This window comes from Carcharodon carcharias, chromosome 14 (genome assembly GCF_017639515.1).
Source record: "Carcharodon carcharias isolate sCarCar2 chromosome 14, sCarCar2.pri, whole genome shotgun sequence".
Taxonomy (NCBI): Eukaryota; Metazoa; Chordata; class Chondrichthyes; order Lamniformes; family Lamnidae; genus Carcharodon; species Carcharodon carcharias.
Genome location: NC_054480.1, coordinates 18,202,769 through 18,224,338, shown reverse-complemented (window position 1 = coordinate 18,224,338; position 21,570 = coordinate 18,202,769). Strand labels below are relative to the sequence as shown.

General features: G+C 41.9%; 1 protein-coding gene across 1 annotated transcript; it reads right to left on the bottom strand.

Annotated features, from left to right (window-relative positions):
- Positions 1 to 4,806: 4,806 nt before the first annotated feature.
- On the bottom strand, positions 4,807 to 15,926 carry fam83d (family with sequence similarity 83 member D). Its single transcript, XM_041205219.1, has 4 exons — positions 15,194 to 15,926; positions 10,344 to 10,511; positions 7,547 to 7,671; positions 4,807 to 6,894 (listed from the first exon to the last, which is right to left on the bottom strand). Exons 1-4 carry the CDS (start codon positions 15,665 to 15,667, stop codon positions 5,913 to 5,915), a joined length of 1,749 nt encoding a protein of 582 aa, XP_041061153.1. The 5' UTR covers positions 15,668 to 15,926; the 3' UTR covers positions 4,807 to 5,912.
- Positions 15,927 to 21,570: the final 5,644 nt, after the last annotated feature.

Below are 21,570 nucleotides of genomic sequence, written 5' to 3'. Positions count from 1 at the left end.
AGGAGGCCATTCAGCCCATCGTGTCTGTGCCAGCTCTCTGACTGAACAATGGACCAGAGTTCAAATCTCACAATGAAACAATGTAACTTCATCTGAATAGGAACAGATGGAAACATGTTTGTACTCGAAAGAGTTACTATTCCCGCACCTTCCTCCCTTGACCGTGAGCATTCTGCCTTTTCAGCCAATAATCCAATTCCCTCTTGAATGCTTCAATTGAACCTGCCTCCACCAGACTCTGTCAGTGCATTCCAGACATTAACCACTTGCTGCATTATATCAATAAGGGTATTTTTTAACAAAATTGTGACGGGGGACTGTGTTACTATTGTAACACTACAGGAAGAATGTATCAGACATAAGACTTGTTATTTACAACATAGATTTGGGATGCAATGTCCAAACTTGCAAATCCAATTCTGATTGAAAAGGTAAAGGATCCTGGGCCACTGTAAGCAGGTCCACACAGTTGGCAGTAGCATAGTCCTTTTGAAATATCACCAGTAGATTCCATGTTAAGCAACTGAGTGACACCGAGGAATGACCCTATATATTAAGTGGATTTAAAAAGAAAATATACGTAAGTTTATATGGAGTATATTTGTTTATCTATTTGGATTAGGAAACAGAATTAACTACATTGTGGCATCAGGATGGCCACCCAGATTAAAATGTAAGGTTTTAACTGAAAGATTTATAGGGAAAGGGAAATTGAGGGGAGAGAGGGGTTTGGGAGGATGGAAAAAAGGAAATTGGGAAAGTTAAAGCACAAAAGCGTGATCGGTGGAGAAGACAAACACTAGAAAAAGAGAGGAAGTGACACCAGCCATCAACAATGCTCCAAACTGATCACACAGGGAGCTTAATGTCAAAATCTTGACATGTGGCCATTCTCAAAATAGTATTGCCAACTTGCACAATTATAATTACATTATAAACATTCAGCAATGTAACATGTTGTTAGTGATATCAAAAAGCACAAGAATAAGATGAGTAGTTAATCAATCTCATTCCAAATTCTTCTAAAATACTTCATAACATTGCATAGATTACTGATTGCTAGATGGCACCAACAATAAAAGTGTAATTTAAGCAATAATTTATTTCACAGCATTCTACAGGAGAATATCACAATTAGTACTTATCTCCATATGTCTCTAAGTAACCCAAGTAGGATTGATGAATGCCATTTAACTGTTACTTTCTAATATATAGCAATTGATTTTTGGATTATACCATTCTCTATTTTTATGTGGGAGATGTGTTTGTCACTAAAAAGTGACTGGCATATCGCACAATTAGCCCACTAGTGGTATTAAATTTCAACTAGCCAATTATCGCTATTATGATATATTCTATCAGTTATGATCAATATCTGCCCATTAAAATAAAGCGAGAAAACAATTTGTGATTCAAATCACTGTCTAACCATAATCAGAACATTTTTTTTGAAACAATGGGTAAAAAAGTGAATTTTGACTAGAGACACACTAGAAATCTGACTACAAGTTATTTTATTGAATTATACAAGTTGATTTATTGGTCTTTCTATGCACCCATTACAGGTTTCAAAACCTGAAAAGTATACACACAATATTTTTGTTGCACGTGGTAATGTTATTTCAATAACTCCAAAGAGGTGTCATGTTCCAGTATGTTCAGTTAACACTTTAAAATTTTGAACACAGGCTAATAAAATGGCTGCTGCAGATCCTGTGACCTATGTCATTTTGAACTCCATTCAGTCTCCGAGTCTCAAGTAAATACTTCATCCGGGGAATTCACACATCCCTTTGTTTAAAAATGGGCCATCAACAAAAGAACTATAGCATTCTAGCCAGTCCATCTTTCTGCTTCACCATGGACAAAAAAAAACTATCAAAACTCAATGTGTGTTACACAATTGTGAATGGATACTATCAACCTACCATAGCATTATGATGGTCCCTCATCCAAACTAACCTGGATGAATTTTAAGCTGTCAAATGGCAACGCAGCATGTGTAATCACTTTGGACTTGTACAAGTCACAAGGTGAGGAAGCTATTTTGTTGTCTTCTTTTAAAACAACAGCAAAAAGCTCTTCTGAAGACAGTTCCATCAGAAAGCCATTGAACCAGCAGCCAAGGTAATACAGAGCAATTCCTTGACAGTGGTAGAAGGACTCCACTCAACCTATTCCAACTTCGAGCCTGAGAGCTAACCTTCTGGAAATCTGACTACAAGAAGCCTCGCAGCTTACTGAGAATCCTCTGCTTTACAAGACCTTCACTTCAATTAAAGATCCAACTCATCTAAGAAACTATGGGCCTGCCACGGAAGAGACTGAGTCAATCAAAAATTGTAATGGTACTGTTTTACCTTCATCTGCATCTTATCTTTGTGTGTGAGATTTGAGTGAGTGAGATGTCAACATTTTAAACATCCAGGTCAAGTGTAGGATAAAAAAAAAAACTCCTTTATTTTAAACTCACAAAAAGCTTGTTACTGGAATTACTTAAATTGGGACAATCACTCTGATTGTAAGAAAGCACACATTCCTCACATACAAACATATTTATCATGGGCAGTAAAAAGGAACAAATAAATTTTGTCCATGACATAAGCGATATGTGGAATGTATGAGTGATGAATAGCCTGGCACTCAGTGCTCCTGAAGAACAACTCTTATCAAAACCAATTAACATTTCTTCTCCCACATATAGAAGGAATACTGCAAGTTTTCTACTGCTTTAAAAAAATTTCTCTTTTCCTCACCTCCTTTGTTAAAGAAATATCAGTGCATTTCACATGACTAAAAGAAATGACAAAACACAAGTGATTTTTTTTGATAATTTTTATTAACAAACTCCCTGTACCGCTTAGTGTTTAGCCACCACCTTCAACTACATCGGTTAAAATATACATCCCAGCACAAAAACAGTTGCCTAGCAACATACTCTTCTAATTCAGAACTCTGGAATTCTGTTGAATAATCCTAGTTTCAAAGGCATAGTTGCTAATTAAACAAGACCTACTGTTCTACATAATGTGCATTTTAAAAAAAAAATCACCAGTTTTGCTTTAAAAAATGAGTCAACGGTATTCAAGTAATGTATTTCTTTAATTGCATTCCTACTGTTAGCCAAATCTTGCTACCTACAGATTAATGCAGGAAATTGCTGTAGCTTATTCTAAAATCAAGCGTGGTGGAGCTCCAGCTCCCCATTTTTCCCATAGCAAGAATCCTCAGATGAAGGAGTTTCAATAATTCGAAATACAACAATGGAATTTCTGTCTGGGAGCCCAGAGTGGCAGTGATTTTTGACCCATTATTTGACTTTACAGCACAAAGATATACTTGTAAAAAGACAATATAGAAAATTGGTTGTACAGCAAATAAACATACAAACAGCATCAGATATCCCAGTCACCCATTAAATGGACATCAAGTTTTTACACCATTAGCCCCCATCTAAACGTTTGAGATATTAATGCACTAAAATGTTAGTTAAGGCACTATAGTCAGTCTCAGTTTTACAAGTCATTTACAAGCAAGCCCCTTAGCTCCAAGGCTGGGAGTAGAGAACAATATGTCTTCTAATATTGCAAGATGGTTGCTTTGACTGCTAAGATTAGGAACAAACTGGGGTTGCTTTTTATAAGGCAGTTTGCAAAAACCCTGGAGCATTGGCAGTAGGTTAATGTTCTTGCCAATCATCATATAACTACTTTTTTGTGGTATGTTATTTACTGACTGGTTTGAAAATAGAATTTTATTATAAATGGAACACATATGGAGAAGAGAATTACTTTACAAAAGATTGAGTCCGTCACTAGTGGATGCTGAGTTAAAATTATTGCAGCAGGAGTTCCAGCTCATAAAGTGAGCTTGATACTAGACCTTCACCGGGACCTGGGACGTGAATCTATTTCAAACTCCATTTGATAAGGATCTGGTAGTGAACAGTTAAGGCAATCTCAAGACATTTCTTATGGCTGTGTGTACAAGGTCTTCTTTAAATTGGCATTGTTATTTCTACTCATAGGAAGCTACAGGCTAATTGGTAGGAGGGAAAAAAAAACAGCCTCAAGGTACAGAAGTTAAGAGTTGTCTCTTATGGCTAGGGTAGAATAGAAGGATGATCGGGTATAACATTCAAACTGGAAATGCCCGATTTTGACAATCGAACATACTCTTCTAATTCAGAACTCTGGAATTCTATTGAATAATCCTAGTTTCAAAGGCATAGTTGCTAATTAATCAAGACCTACAGTACTACATAATGTGCATTTTTTTTTAAATCACCAGTTTTGCTTTAAAAAATGAGTCAAGAGTATTCAAGTAATGTATTTCTTTATAAACTTGTTAAACAAAAATAAAAATACCCAGAAAAACTCAATAGGCCTGGCAGCATCTGCGGAGAGAAACACAGTTAACGTTTTGAGTCCGCATGACTATTGAAGAGTCATACAGATTCGAAACGTTAACTGTGTTCCTCTCTGCAGATGCTGCCAGACCTGCTGAGTTTTTCCAGGTATTTTTATTTTTGTTTTAGATTTCCAGCATCCACAGTTTTTTGCTTTTATAAACTTGTATCCAGTTTTCTACCAATGTTAACAGGGATTTCAACCTTTACCCACCCAGATATTGGAAATGGATGTCCAAAACCAATGTCCCTCAACTTGAACATAAAATTTACAATAATTAAAAAAGTTAAAGCCATTTGATCAGGAACATTTGGCAAGATCAGGCAAAGACATTTCCACTTGTGGGAATGTACAAAATAAAGGATCATAAATATAAAATGGGCAACAATAAATCCAATAAGGAAGAGAAACTTCTTTATTCACAGAGTGGTGAAAATATGGAACCCACTACCAATTGGGCTAGTTCAAACGAATAGCATAGATGCGTTTAAGGAGAAGCTGGATAAGCAAATGAGATAGAAAGAAATAATTGGATATGTTAATAGGTTTATATAAAGTAAGGTGCAAGGAAGCTCATGTGAAACAGAAACACTAGCATACATCAGCTGGGCCAAATGGCCTGTTCCCTCTGCTGTAAATTCAAAGAAATGCAGAGTTAAAAATCAAAAATTATATTCCCCAACCTGAACTGAGACAATGCATTTGAATGTTTCCACATGCATGTTTTATATTCAGCTTTAATTTTTTTTTGCTTTTTCACTTTAGAAACCATTCTAAGTTCAAAATCCAAATGGATCAGCTGCTTCAGGATAGACCCCAAATTGTTGCTGCTACCAGCACTGGGGTGGTTTTTCTCAGTTATAGTCACTCTTCTGTCTTCATCCGTCATACCTGTGACTTTTCAATACAAAATATAACAAGGTCCTTAAGGGAAGAAGGACTTGCATTTATAGAATTCCTTCATGACCTCAGGTCATTTGATTGTTGGGATCTCTTCACTGTACAGGATCTTTTACGCCCACCTGAGAGGGCAGACAGGACTTTATTTTAACATCTCATCTGTAGGACAGCACCTCAGGCAGTGAAGTGCTCCCTCAGTACCAAACTGGAGTACTAGCCCAAATTTTATGCTCAAGTCTCTGGAGTGGGGCATGAACCTGAGGTGAGAGTGCAGCTCACTGAACAACACCCGACATACAGTGACAAAGATCTTCTTTTAAAAACAAGACATTTATTTTTGTGGGAGGCACTGTGTCAACAATGGGAACAGTCCTTCTCCCTCATACAAAGAAATGCTGGCATGAACAATCATCATAGTTTACCTGCTAGCTGAACATATTACTATAGAATCATATGCTCAACTAGCAAGAAATTTAAAAAAAAATTCTGATCACTGATATTAATCCTTGACTAAATATTGTACTACGAGTGCCAAAGTTCTACCAACCACCAATTAATTTGCACAAACCTTGGAGAACGTTAATCAGACGCAGATTGAAATGTTTAGTTTCGCAGCGCCAAAGACGCCAACATGGTTACATCCCTGAAGCCCAAAGCTCTATTCCTGCTCATCAATTCTCTACCGCCCCTGGCATCATACTGGCCCAGCTCACCGCCGTGGAACTTATTCAGGTGTCGGCTCCTCGAGAGGATGGCAACCATGCTGTCCAGCTTTGAGCGAATGGTGGTGTAATGAAACTGTCGTTCTTTTGTGAGTTTCTGAAAGCAATTCCTCAGCGAGGAGGAGTTGGCCCTGTAGATACTTGCATGAGGATAACTGGCAGAATCGTGACACGGCTGACTTTCAGAGGCAGCGGGGGACAATGAACTACTTGAGCCATCGTTGGAATCTTTTGAGCTGGGAAGCAGCTGACTGGACGAGTGAGTTGACTCTCCACTGTCTAGACATCCATCTGTATCCAAGACCTTCGTGGGAGACGGCGCTTCAGGAGCAGTTACAATTTCAGGAAAGGTCTGAGTTGTGCTCGATTTTGATAGGAATGCAGTTTGTGTTTCCACCTCCTTCACCAAAATACAGGTTTGAGTGGAAGTACTATGCACGACAATCCCTGGCTGCATCTCAAGCTCAGTCTGTGTAGAAATGCTCATCACCTCCTTGTTCCTAAGTTGGCCTTTATCACCAAGGGTAGACGCTTCAGACACACGACTGCCCTCTGAGCTAACAGACCTTTGTGAGCGCGGCTTTTTCTCAGATTTTTGCTCCAGGGCCTCAGGTTTCCGCTTATTTGGAGAACATATCATAATTCTTTTCTCCAAGGTCTTAGTGACAGTGGGCTGTCTGGACAGCAACCTCTTTGCTGCAATCTCTTCATAGATGGCATGATTCTCATAACCTGCTGACTGGGTTGGTATTGGCTGTGATTGGGCGTACAGGATTCTGAACTCTTCATCGTAAAACTCGGACAACTGCCCCGAGAGCACAGTCAGATTACTGCGATTCAGCTTCCCATCAGTCCAAGTGAAACTGAAGAATGAGACACAGCAAAGCGTGAGCGGAGAAAAAGACGCTAATTTTAAAAGTTACACACAATGATTGCTTCAAGGACTAATTGCAGAACAATCGGAATCTAAGCAACGTTTCCCAAAGCATTTGTCTCCATTCCTACCCCAATGTAGTCAACAACATTAGGGCCACTGGCAGTCTGGTGCCCCATCCAAGTGGTTATTTTTAACCCGTGCACCTACATAGTGAGTGTCACATACTCTGAAGGCGCCTGAGTGACGACCACAGCTGGCTTTCTGCTTCTTGTTCCAAGGAGTGGAAAGTCAGCTGTGGCATTCAATGCTGTAATCAGATGAATGATTCCTTCATACAATATTATGTAACACTGAGTAAAATACCTTCCATTGGAGAACATTTCAAAAGTATACTGCAGACATGGGTGAGGGTACTGAAAACATTACAAACCCCCATTACATCCAGGCAAAGAGCATTCACTGAACACCTTTTCTTCACCACCCTCCCCCGTTAAATTTAACAGACACCCACTTTTAGGAGGTCCACCATCCTACAATATAAAAGGAACCAATGAGAACAAAACCAGCTACTTAATTTTTTTTTTAAATGTAGACCAACTGCAGAACATGCAGAGTTAAAAATACCATTTAATTTTTACCTGTAAGAGCCTGTAGCTACTCTATCACAATCAATTAACATGAATTTTTCATGGACTCTGCCGATTACTTTGGCTCCTGTTCTTGTGCAGTAAGTGCAGCCTGTTACTGTGCGGACTCTCATCCTCTGGAAAGAAAGCAAAGCAACAAATTTGAAATAAGGGCCATCTGAGCACATTCACACATTTTTATGGGTATATCTCCATTTCATTTGATAAAGAGACTGCTTACTATAGCATTGAACCATACAAATAGAGTGGATACAAGCCAGGAATGGTGAGGCACTATAATTGGACCTCAATGTCCAGAGGTGGACAGGAGGCAGGGATGATAAAATAGTTTCCCCTCCTGACAGTGATCAAATAACACCCCAGTTTCTCCTTGTATCTGCAAACGTTCATGTCGCCTTCTTCACTTGACCTTACAATTGTTGACAGGGTCCTCCACTGTGTTAGTCTCATTTCCTGCACTTCTAATCTCATCCCTTCCCCTCCCTCCCAGAACCATGATAGCGTTCCCTTCCAACCCACCCGACTCCAAATTCAACAGATCCACCATTTCACCACCTCTAGCGAGACACCGCCACCAATCACATCTTTCCTTCCTCTCCCCTTTCAGAAATCTGAAGGGGCCGTTCCCTCCACGACACCCTGGTCCACTCCTCAATCACCCCAGCACCACTTGCTCTTCCCACAGCATATTTCCATGCAAGCACAAGAGATGCAACACCTGCCCTTTCATCTACGCTCTTCTCACTGTCCAAGGCCCTAAACACCCCTTCCACGGGAAACAGTGATTTACGTGTATTTACTCCAATTCAGTATATTGTACGTGCTGCTCACAACGTGGTCTGCTGTACACTGGGAATACCAAACATCGATTGGGTGACTGCTTTGCAGAACATTTCCATTCAATCCACAAGCATGACCCCCAGGTTTCTAGCCGCCTGTCATTTTAAATCTCCACCTTGCTCTCACACTGACTTCTCTGTCCTTGGCCTGCTGTAGTGTTCCAGTGAAGCTCAGCATAAACTCAAGGAACAGCACCTCGACTTTTGATTAGGCACTTTACAGCCTTCAGGCTCAACATAAGAGTTCAACAAATTCAGGTGGTAACCTCTGTCCCCCATTTTGTTTCCTTTATCTTTGCACGTTTTAGTTTCAACTCATTTTTTTCTTGCTCTTGCTTTTGCACAGGAACTTTTTATCATCCTGCCATTCACACCTCCTCTAGACACATCCTTTGTCTCTTTACTTGTCCCATCCCCACTCCCTTTGGCTCTGCACCACCAGCCTTTTATCATTTAATCTCTCCTGCCTACCACCCTATCACAGACCTTCTCTTTTGTTCTTTTTCACACCCATCCCCCCTTTTCACTTGCTTAACAACTATTGCATTTGTGACATTTCCCCATTCTGAAGAAAGATCATCGACCTGAAATGTAAACTCTGTTTCTCTCTCCAATTTTCTGTTTTTATTTAAAGAAGGACTAGAGATTCATGGAAGTTTGTTTTTTTTGGGGGGGTGGGGAGCGAGGTGGAATTGAAAACGGAGGAACAGCTGATTGCGCCTCAGGTATTGTGTTGGGCTGTGGGAGAATCAGTGCTCATTATTCGAACCACCCACAATCTGACGGACATCAGGCGAGAATGCGAAGAGAATAAAGGTTAATTTTGCACAGCAGCGAGCGATTGGAGGTGACAGAAATCTGGACCTGTAAGCGAACCAGGTGCAAAGAGACCAAAAGACAGGTAGGCACAACAAAATAGCAGAGGAAAGGAAAAGACAAACTGTTCTTTTTAGTCACTACAATAGAAAAACTAAAGCTGTACACACTCCAAATTCCCACTTGTCACAACGACCATTGTGAAAAGATAGTCCATTGTTGCCAGTTTGTAAACAGCCACTTTTAATATTTATTTTTTGTAAACTGCCACTTTTCTTTCCCCAATTCGGTAATGCAACGCGACCCTCGCTGGCAAAACCAGCATTTAATGCCCACCCGTAATTGTCCTTGAGAAGGTGGTAGTGAGCTGCTTTCTTGAACTATTACAGTCCATGTATTGTAGGTACACCCAAAGTACTTTCAGGGAGTTCCAGGATTTTAATCCAGTGACAGTGAAGGAACGGCGATACAGTTGCACGTCAGGATGGTGTGTGACTTGGAGGGGAGCTTGGTACTGATTCCAAGCCCTGGGTTTGGAAGGTTCTATCAGAGAACCCTTGGTATGTTACTACAGAGCATCTTGTAGATGGTACACGAGGCACAAGGGTGGAGGGAATGAATGTTTAACATTTTGGATGGGATACTAATCAAGCACACTGTTTTGTCCTGGATGGCAACGAGCCTCTTGAGTGTTGTTGGAGCTGCACTCATACAGGCAAGTGGAGAATATTTCATCATACTCCTGACTTGTGCCTTGTAGATGGAGGGCAAGCTTTGGGGAGTCAGGAGGAGAGTCATTTACCACTGAATTTCTAGCTTCTGACCTGCACTTTTAGCCACAGTATTTACGTCGCTAGTCCAGTTAAGTTTCTGCCCTATTCAGGGCATAGGTTGAAATGGTATAATTCTTTGGTAGGCAAGACCACAATTCTGAAACATCTCCTTGCCTTTCTATGAAGAGTAGCGGAGAAGAGTGGGAAATTCACCTTGGGTTTCTCCTCTTCCCCACCCCACCTCTGCACCCTTTCAAAGTTCTGCATCTGGCCAAAGCCCACCTCACAAAACGCACACTCGATGCACAGCGGTTGCATTTGCTGAGAAGGGTGCATCTTCATCTCCATTCAAATACATACCCTCTCCTCCTCCACCCAGACACCAGCGTCCCGACACATTTGCTGAAACTGTGGGAGCCCAGAGTGATCGAGGAGGATGTAAACAGGGATACGTCTCTTACGGCTAGCCTCGTGAAGGTCTTTGAGAATGTCAATATCAGTGAAGGAGTCCATTACCAGTGCAATAACCTACAAGACAAAAAGGGAAAGAAAATTAGAATAGAATATTTCAGATTTTTACATGAATTTTGGGTTGGCGTGGTGGTGGGAGGGTTTGGGGGAGGGAGGAAAGAAGAAAGACAGAGGTGCACATTTGCAATCGGAAACCACACTCTACTGTCATGGAAAACCGATTACAGCCACAAATTACTTAAGGGTATGTTGAACTATTTAAGGAAGGCGTGTGTGTTTTTAAAGAAATACAAGCAAGGACACTGAGCAAGATGGCTGGAAAATTCCTATGTACGTTATACTGACAGATATGTCCTGAGAAAGCATAGATTGTCACACATGAAACGGTGTCATGGGTCTTCTTCGAGCAGAGACACTTGAAAGGGAGATAAGAAAGATGCAAATGACTGAACTTTAAAGTCCTGTGGTTGCAGAGACAAAAGACTGATTACCACATCCCAGCAGTCATCTAAAATCCATTGATTTATATCTCAATGTGTAAAATGGTCAGAAAAGAAATAAAACAGACTCTGATGGCAAGACTTTTTTTCCCTCCCTTACTGGAATTAACAGGAGAAAATGGGTTAAAAAGTTAGCTGCAGATTAGTGCAGTGTGTGTGACAGCAACAGCACAATCAACTAGCTACCCCTGCAGTTGCAGGCGAAGCCTCTCTCCCTCTTTGATGCTGCAGGCAAGGCTTAGCAAAGCCACAATCAAAAAGGAAGTGGGACAGCTTCTTCAGCCAACCTGCAGAACCAAGTGTCTCCAAACCAACTGGTAAACCGCCAAAGTCAGCTCTAACCGGAATCACTCAACTTAACGGCTGCAACATAATCCCAATTATACCTCACAGACAAGCCAAATACTGATTTGTATATCTTTTTTAAACTTCTATTTGGACTCTCAACTTCTCATTTCTGATCTGTGTGAAGGTGTGTTGCGTTTTTATTATTTTTCTTGGGTTTTTAGTAACTAATAAAAACTTACTCTTTGACTCAAGAAAGCTTGGTTAAATTGGCCCTAAAAAATAAATATACATTTGCACTGGGAAAAGGGATCCCATTTCAATTAACCTTGTTGTGACCAACCAAAGGGGTTGGATAAAGAAGGGGAGCCAGCTCATTCCTCCTCAGCATAACAATAAGTTAACAAATTGGGGGGACCTTGCCTGGGGACTGGTCGTAACACTACCCACAGCTTAGCTCCTCTAGAATAGGTTTGGCATTCCCTCTGGCAATAATGTATGTCATCTTCATATAGCAGGAAGCAGCAACAGGGGATGGAGGAGACTTGCAGTAGTTACTGCAAGAACCATCCCAGCACGTCACCGCTGAAGTCTTCTCTCCTGTTTAATACGGTCTACCTTCGACACTAGAGGCTTACCTCATTCAGATAAAGATCCCTTCAAACCAATATCCATTCTACTGTATGGCCTCACTACACTATCTGAAAGAAGCTAATACTGCAGAAGTTTCAGGGTTCAGTCATACCCTTGCCCAAAGGTAGACGACAAATACACATAAATATATATTTTGTCTAGCGCCTGTCTGGCGTCACTCACAAGAAAGACTTGAAGGTCTGAATGAGTCAAGTAGTGCCTTCTATTTTCCCTTGTTTACTGCCAAGGCAGGAAGTCTTCAAGGCACAGATGATAAAAACAAAAAAACTGCGGATGCTGGAAATCCAAAACAAAAACAAAAACAGAATTACCTGGAAAAACTCAGCAGGTCTGGCAGCATCGGCGGAGAAGAAAAGAGTTGACGTTTCGAGTCCTCATGACCCTTCGACAGGATGATGTTCATCTAGCCATAAATCTATGCCAGCATAGTAAAAACTAAGGCATGCAGTAAGATTAGAGGGTGACGTGAAAGAGCAAGCACTCTTCATCTCTTATTTGATCCCAGTTGTTTGCTGAAGAGTGCAGGTCAAGCTGGAAGTTTTTAAGTATAAAAAAGGCAACAGGTAGTTCAGCCTTCACCACACAAGCAGACATAGGAAATCCAGGTCTTATTCCCCCTAAAGGTGATGGTGTAACCCATTTTTGAGGAAATTTAGGCTCTGGTGCCAAAATCCTGGACCCAAAGAGGACGTATTCATTTCAGATTGGAGACGGGTATAGAAACTGATTTGAGAGAATGTGGGTGTTGAGTGAGTGAATGAATGAGTAGCTCAGAACAAAATATGGACAGTTCGTTGGTGATGGAGATGGGTAGATGGGTTTGCATTTACATTGCACCTTCCTGTCCTCAGGATGCTCCAGAGTGCAGCCCAGTCAATGAAATTCTTTCTGAAGTGTGGTCATTGTTAATATGCAAGAACAAAGATTTAACCTTCAAGTTTTTGCAAGGGGAAGGGAATAGGGAAGGGAAATGAAGTCAGTGTTAAGAAAAGGGAAAACATTAAGCAAGTCAGAATGCATCAGCTCCAGTATTATAAACAAAAACATGCAGTGGCAGTAACCGACGCTAAGTGTTTATAAAGAGAATATAGGGCCAGGCAAATAACAAATAGCCTATTATAACTTCAGGAGGTAACAAGAAAAACAGTTTTGAAAAGGAAGTAAAGACAGCTCTTTACAGGCCTAACCAAAACAAAGCAAGTAAAGGTCAAAAGATCCGTGTTCAAACTACTATTTTAAAAAGTAGCTCATGAGTTTAATGGCCTATGAACAAGTTTTTAAAAGCCAGAAGCTGATAAAATATTTTGAGATATTCAATTTTGGTCAAGCTGAGAAAAAGTATTAGAGGCTAGGCAGTAATGTGACAAAGTGGGACATGAATGGAAGCAAATGGCTGGATATTTGGGGAGATGGTTAAACTGAAGCTGGTAGTGCTTTAAAAATATGTGGAGTTTTATTCTGAATGGAGTAACACTTCACATTATGGACTCATGTGATTTGAATGCACTACACTTCGAATTCACTCCCTCCACTATTGGCACACAGCACAGCAATGTATACATTGACAAGATGCACTACAGCAACTTGCCAAGGCTCCTTCGACAGCATCTTTCAAACCCACTACCACATAGAAGCACAAGTAGGTGCTGGTGTTCCCATACACCTGAAGTTCCCCTCCAAGTTACACAACATCCAGTCTTGGAAACAAAATGCTGTTCCTTCATCACCACTGGGCCAAAATTCTGGAACTCTCTCCCTAACAACACTGTGGGTGCACCAGCGGCACAGGAAAGCTGCTCACCACCACTTTCTCAAGGGCAATTTGGAATGGTCAATAATTCTTGGCCTTGCCAGCAATGCTCACATCCCATGAATGAATTTTTAAAAAATGTTATCTGAAACAACCTGATTTTCCAGCTTTCAAGGTTATTTTACACCATCACCCAAAGGCAGCTGATAAATATTTGCACATATATATTTTATAATGGGTCTATGATAGAGAACTGCAAGCAGTAATCCAATCTCAAAGGCTCGCATGACTGAAACCTTACAAGCTTCTCTTGTATATTAGTGCATCTGTTCAGAGAGGGTGAATCACCACCCTGTAACCTACTCTCTCAGACCTATACCGTCTGTATAAACCAGACACACCCAAACTCCAAGCCACCTACTCATTGCTGCCAACTCTGCCATCTCCTTGGTGACAACAGCAGGTTCACAGCACTGGTATAAATTGCCCTAACAGGAAGTTAAAGGGGCATTGGTTTTCCTGCCTGTTGTGCCATTCAATAAGCTTGCCTTCCCACTCCTCTGAGATGGAGAGAGAGACATAGAATTCCAGAGCTTGGGGCGTAGGTAACTGAAGGCATAACCACCAATGGTGGAGCAATTATAATCATAAATTGGGAACAGTGCAACATATTAAACAGTAACCTTTGGACAATGAGGCAGATTCAAGCTCACATTAACCTCCAGCTCTGGGCTCCGCTGATTCCTGGCCCTCGAATGCACAAGAGGACAGAAATAGTGGAGCACATATTTCAACAATAGGTTGTGTGACTGGAGAGTACAGGAGGTAGGAAGAGACAAGGCCATGGAAGAATTTGAAAATGAGACATTGCTTGACTAGGAGCCAATGTAGGCCATCTAAGTCCTTTTAAACTTGAATATCCTGTGCATGTACTGTAGAAACAAGTGGCAGCTAATTTGCATAGAGCTAGGTTCCACAAACAGCAAAGTGATAAAATGACCAGAAATGGTGTTGGTTGAGGCACAGATATTGACCAAGATATCAGGAAAATCTCCCCTCACGCTTCCTCAAATAGTGCCATGGAATCTTATACATAACTCAATGGGGATGTAGCTGGGGTCTCAGTTAAGTCTCATCAGAAAGAAAATGCCTCCTGTCCATGCAACACTCACTAGGTACTGCACTGGGAGCATCACCCTGGATTTTTTGGAGTGTGAAATTGTGCCCTGCACACCCAAGTCCAGGTAATTAATATAGAACAGCAATAGCAAGGGTGCCAGCACCAACCCTGCGGAACTCCAGCCTGGGAAACAGTCACCCCGGTTTCCTGCCACTTAGCCAACTTAGTGTCCATGCTGCCACTGTCCCTTTAATTCTACAGGTTTTATCTTTGCTAATAAGCCTGTTATGCTGCACTTTATTCAAAGCTTTTCATCTTCAGCATTCAACGCTTGTTAAGTATTTTAGAAAGAAAAGTTGGTCATTTAAATTAATGATCCAAAATTAAATAATTTTAGCACATGGAATGCACTAGATTCTCATTTCAATACCTTCTCTGCCTTCCTGATGAGTTTCCTGATCGCCTCCTTGCAGCTATAGATGAGCTCTCCATAGCTGGGCTGGAAATACACCTCCACCTGGGTCACTCCCCGGTACCAGTTGTCCGGATATACCGGCCACCCAATGTCCAGAACCGGGATCTCAATGTCCGAAACATCGGGGAAGTAAGTACCCGAGGAGTAATCGTTGGAGCCGGCGAAGGACTGGTCGAATGGCTCGCTATCCGGCTCAGGGGGTCTGATGGTGGACTGCAATATACCAGCAATCTCATCGGCCGACAGGAAGCCCTGGACCCTCTCCCTTTTCAGGAAGGCGGTGTAAGACTCCTCGCCTCCAGAGATCAGCTCTTCCAAAGCCAGGCGCTGGGTCTCGCTGTAAAACTCCCTTAGTCCCACCTCCTGTCTGGGAGCGTTTGACCACCTGGAAACTATTGGCAGGTCATCCAGACACTGGGAATCATTCATGGTGTGGGGCAGGTAGAGCCAGAGACTTCAGACACAGAACCTGCTTAATCCCAGCTACCTGGGTCTCCTGCTGGTTCCTGCGGCCAGAGACCTGGGTCTCCTGCTGGTTCCTGCGGCCAGAGACCTGGATCTCCTGCTGGTTCTTGTGACCAGAGATTTGGGTCTAGAGAAAGCAGTCGAGCTCCTTTCCCTGCCGTGTCTCCCCTTCACTTTCGCGATAGCAACTAAACTAGAAATGATTCAAACCACCAACTCCACAGGCGATTGGCCACAGTCAGAGCTGTGTAGGCAGTTTCCCCGACTGCTTCTCTTTTCCCCACCCACTGCTTATCCTGCACTTTGCCTTCTCTTTAACGGATTTTGACAACAGCCCCATCGTGATTGGCTCTTGGTTTAAATTCATCCGAAAACAGCTGGGAAGGTTCAGCCCACTCCAGCCTCTTCAACAGGGAGAGCCAGCCCCATTCTGTAGTTTTTCACTCTCATGTCGAGTCTAGCCAGGCAAGTGATAACATGGAGAGAATTCAGAGACAGTAGCATTTAGCTGAAATTGCAACAAGGAGTGCTGACTGTGTTGGTTGTAGTTGAAACCTCAAACTGATTATATTACTTGGTAAAACTGGTGTTGCCAATCGTCTAGGATTGGCCGGGAGTCTCCAGAAATGTGATTATTAATCTTCTGGAGAAAAATCATAGGGACATTAAACAAAATTGTGTGTTTTATTCATTTTCCTTGAATACTTGCACGTTCATTTGTTATCTAAGCTGGAGACATGGTGGGAGGAGTGTTTGATTCACAGTTAAGGTTTATCCAATGGGTTAAGAAACCGGAAACAAAAACAAAAACAAAAATAGCTGGAAAAACTCAGCAGGTCTGACAGCATCTGCGGAGAGGAACACAGTTAATGTTTCGAGTTTGTATGACTCTTCATCAGAACTGAGGAAAAATAGAAATGAGGTGAAATATAAGCTGGTTGAGATGGTGGGAGAGCTGGAGCTGGATGGAGGGCCAGTGATAGGTGGAGGCAAAGAAGAGATTGCCAAGTATGTCACAGACAAAAGGACAAAGGGGTGTTGACGGTGGTGATATTAGCTAAGGAATGTGCTAATGGGGACATTAAGGGTAGAAAGCAGGACGAGCAAGTGACAGATCCCCTTAGTGGGGTGGGGTAGGGGGAAGGGATCGAAATGGGCTAAAAGCGGGGCATAAAACAATGGATAGAAATGAATTTTCAAATAACAGAAATCGGTGGGAAAAGAAAAATATATTTTTAAAAAATGTTTTTTTTAATTATTAGAGAAAAAGGGGGATAGGAAAGGGGGTGGGGTTGGAGGAGAGAGTTCATGATCTGAAGTTGTTGAACTCAATGTTAAGTAAAGAAGGTTGTAAAGTGCCTAATCGGAAGATGAGGTGCTGTTCCTCCAGTTTGCGTTGAGCTTCACTGGAACATTGCAGCAGGCCAAGGACGGACATGTGGGCATGAGAGCAGGGTGTTGTGTTGAAATGGCAATCGACAAGGTGGTCTGGGTCATGCTTGTGGTCAGACTGAAGGTGTTCCGCAAAGCGGTCACCCAGTCTACGTTTGGTCTCTCCAATGTAGGAAACCACATCGGGAGCAGTGAATGCAGTAGACTAAATTGAGGGACGTGCAAGTGAAATGCTGCTTCACTTGAAAGGAATGTTTGGGCCCTTGGACAGTGGGGAGGGGGCAAGTAAAGGGGCAGGTGTTGCACCTTCTGTGGTTGCATGAGAAGGTGCCGTAGGAGGGGGTTTAGATGTAAGAGGTGATGGAGGAATGGACTGGGGTGTCCCGGAGGGAACGGTCCCTATAGAATGCCGACAAGGGGGGTGAAGGGAAGATGTATTTGGTGATGGCATCACATCCCCACCCCCTTTCCAATCCTCCTTTATTCCTAATAATTTTTTAAAAATATTTTATATATTTTTCTTTTCGCACCTATTTCTAAAATTTTTAAATTCATTCCCATCCATTGTTTTATCCCCCCCTTTTAGCCCATTTTGATCCCTTCCCCCTACTCCACCCTCACTAAGGGTATCTGTCAGTTGCTCATCCTGCTTTCTACCCTTAATGTCACCATTAGCACATTCCTTAGCTAATATCACCACCGTCAACACCCCTTTTTCCTTTTGTCTATGACATCTTTGGCAATCTCTTCTTTGCCTCCACCTATCACTGGCCCCCTACCCAGCTCCACCTGCCCCAACCCCTCTCAACCAGCTTATATTTCACCTCATTTCTCTGTTTCCTCAGTTCTGATGAAGGGTCCTACAGACCCGAAACGTTAACTGTATTCCTCTCCGCAGATCCTGACAGACCTGCTGAATTTTTCCAGCTATTTTTGTTTTTGTTTCAGATTTCCAGCACCTGCATTATTTTGCTTTTAACTTCGTGGTTAAGAAATCTGTTCACTTTCCAAATGGCCATAGGAAGGCAGTGCACCTGGATGATACACCAATGGGAGGGGTGTGGTACTAAAGATCATGTGATGAAACCTCCAGGAAAACACCCAGCTAGAGTTGGCAATGCTAGGTATCAATATATTACATTAATTATTGGTCAATTTAACCAAGCTCCTCAGGTTCTGTACTACCAAATGACTATAACCAATGAACCTGATGTTTGACTATTGTGCAGTATAAAGGATTAACAGATAGGATATGCTGATGTACGAGGTAGATGATGATGTACTACTGACATTAGTCAGTCATGCATCAGACTCTCCAGTGAGAGTTTGGAATCGTGCCTAGGAGCAATGTGCATATGCTGCAACCTGTTTAGATGTAGTACTAATAAACTAGGCTATGGGCCTAGTGATGGAAAATGGGATTAGAATAGTTAGGTACTTGTTTGACCGGCACAGACTCGATGGGCCGAAGGGCCTTTATCTGTGCTGTAGACCTCTATAAGCCTATAAGTGTATTGCCGAAAAAAGACATTTTGTTGAAGCTTTTTGTCTTGCGCTCATCAGGGAAATTGCAAGAATATCAATGTCAGGGGAAGCAACAACTTTATACTGTATGAGAAGAGCGTGCTAATTGGTTGGTAAGTGAACTCTGATTGGCAGAGGCATTGCCATGGAGAGTGCACCAGTTAATGGTGACTGACAGTTAACTGCCAAGCATTATTTAAAATTTAAACCAGGCAGCTTGACTTCGATTGGTCAAGGGATTGCCCTGAGGAATGAACCAGTGATTCTTGTGATTGTCCTGATGAGTGCAAGATGAAAGGTTTTGACAAAATGTCTTTTTTCAGCAATACTCAAGTTCAAGATTATTAATAAACAAGTGTTAAGAAGATACCAGAGTATATCTATAGTCTGTCTACTAACAAAGTCCCATGCCTAGAGTCCAAGATAGAAGGACACAGCTCAGAACAGATTGGACTATTAATATGAGAAAGGATTGGTGATTTAACATAGATAAAATGTCTATTATTAGATGTGATTCCACAATTGGGCAGCACTTGCAGAACAATCCTGAATGCACAAAGAGCTATACTAACATCCAATGTAAGATAATCAGTCCAGTGTAATGTGACTCATTTATGTTAGAAACAACACATTCATACACAGGGACTGATTCTCTGCAAACAAAAGGAATATGTTCAAGTCTTGTGCCTTTTCTTGAATTACCCTAGAGCTTGGGAGCCTATAGTTCCCCATTACTTTCTTCATGGCAACAGTTTGGCCAGTTAGAGTCAACTTGCCAACCAATCAGCACCCTTTCTCCTGTACTATAAATTGTTGTGATTGTTTGAAATTTGACATTCTTGCATTTGTCCGGATGAGTGCAAGAGAAAAAGCTTTGGCAACCTGTCTCCCTTTCCAGCAAGATTGGTGATTTATTGTGCCACCCCTCCCTAGGCTGCACACCAAACTCTATTAAGGCAGACTTCCAGTAATTCTCTTTAATGGCTGCAAGTCTGCTTCACCCCTTGTGATAGGTACTGTGTTGCCCCCAAACCTTACCCACCCCACCACCTCCAAGACTGTGGTACAAAGCATCGAACAGGCAGCCTCTCATTCTGCAGGGGGAAGAAAGGTCTAGGTGTGGACTGTCCCTCAGGCCCTGGCCCCATTTACACATTGATGTGTAATGAGAAAGTTAGATATAAAAATGGTGCACAGAGGTGAGTTATTTGTGAACAGATGAGTTAAATGAAACCATGGCAGCGCTTCACAACTAGGATGAAAATAAGTAAAGAAAGGAATTGATTAAAACCTTCTGCCAATGTCCTATCCACAAATGCACCCCCAGAAGAGGTTGGTGGTTAGAATGTAGGCAGTAGAAATCAGTGTCTTTTTTGACACAGGATCCACATGATATCTTGGAATTCTTTCAATCACCTGAGGGGGTCAGAGAGAAATGTTCCAGAGTATTTTTTCCTTCATTAGCCCTGTTTTTTTTTGCTATTCTTACATCTCCTTAGGTAATCCCAAGGGGTAGTAAGTGTCTACTCATGATGCTACAGCCATACAGCCATTGTGATGTTAGATGGGATCGATGGATCAGCTGTTTTTTATCACTGCCCATCATTTTCATATGTTCACAATCATAGGTTGTTCATGACCTCTCTTTATGTTAACACCCATTTGTACAGATATTTGTACCTGTAAATGCAGACACCCCATTAAGTATCCCCTAAAGATGAGATGAAGCAAATTAACTTCCTTGTCCAGGTAACCTATCACTCCTGTGTTCGCTGATCTACATTTGCTTCGGGTCAAGTAACATCTTGGTTATAAAGTTCTCATCCTTGTTTTCAAATCCCTCCATTGCCTTGGCCCTCTCTATCTGTGCAACCTCCTCCAGCCCCGCAACCTTCAAGATATCCACGCTCCTCTAATTCTGGCCTCTTGCACATCGCTGATTTTAATCACTTCACCATTGATGGCTCACTTCCAGTTGCCTAGGCTCCAAGCTCTGGAATACCATCCCCCCACTGCTCCGCCTCACTACCTTGCATTCCATCTTGAAAACACTCAGAATCACAGAATCACACAGTGCAGAAGAGGCCCTTCGGCCCATCGAGTCTGCACCAACACGTGAGAAACACCTGACCTACCTACCTAATCCCGTTCACCAGCACTTGGCCCATAGCCTTGAATGTTATGATGTGCCAAGTGCTCATCTGGGTACTTTTTAAAGGATGTGAGGCAACCTGCCTCCACCATCCTCCTTAACCAACCTCTTTGACCAAGCTTTTGGTCATTTGATCTAAAATTTCTTTCCGTGGCTTGGTGTCATACTTTGTTTTAAAATGCTTCTGTGAAGCACCTTATTATGTAAAAGTGCTATATAAATATAAGTTGTTGTCCATCCGCTATTACAACAGAGATTACATCTCAAAAGTACTTAATTGGTTGCAACGTGTTTTGGACAGCCTGAGTTGTGAGAGGGAGTGCTATATAAATACAAGCCTATCATTCTTTATATCTTCCTTGTTGTTACAGTGGCATAGTGGTTATCCTTGACCCAACACCTGTGAATTTGTGGGCTCCATACCAGAAAAACATGACTATAAAAGCTTAATGTCGTAAAATCCCAAATGAATCAGGGAAGAGAACCTGGTTTTGGATTACAAACGCCTCCGGTCCACTTTGCGTGGTTGACTCTTAATATCCTCTGAGATGACCTAGCAAGCTGCTCAGTTGTATAAACAACTTTTACATGGCTGGTTACCACCCTCTGGGTGTGAGCACAAAAACTGTAGCTTTGCCAGTGTTGTCCATATTCAAGAAGCAAAAAAAAATTAGTCTTTGCTTTTGCCAGCACAGGCCATTAGGTTAGCTGCCACCTGGTGATTTGGGGACCATTCACATTTATTTCACAAGAGAGTGATACATCTTAACTAATCAGCAACAGGTCCGTAGTTTGCGTA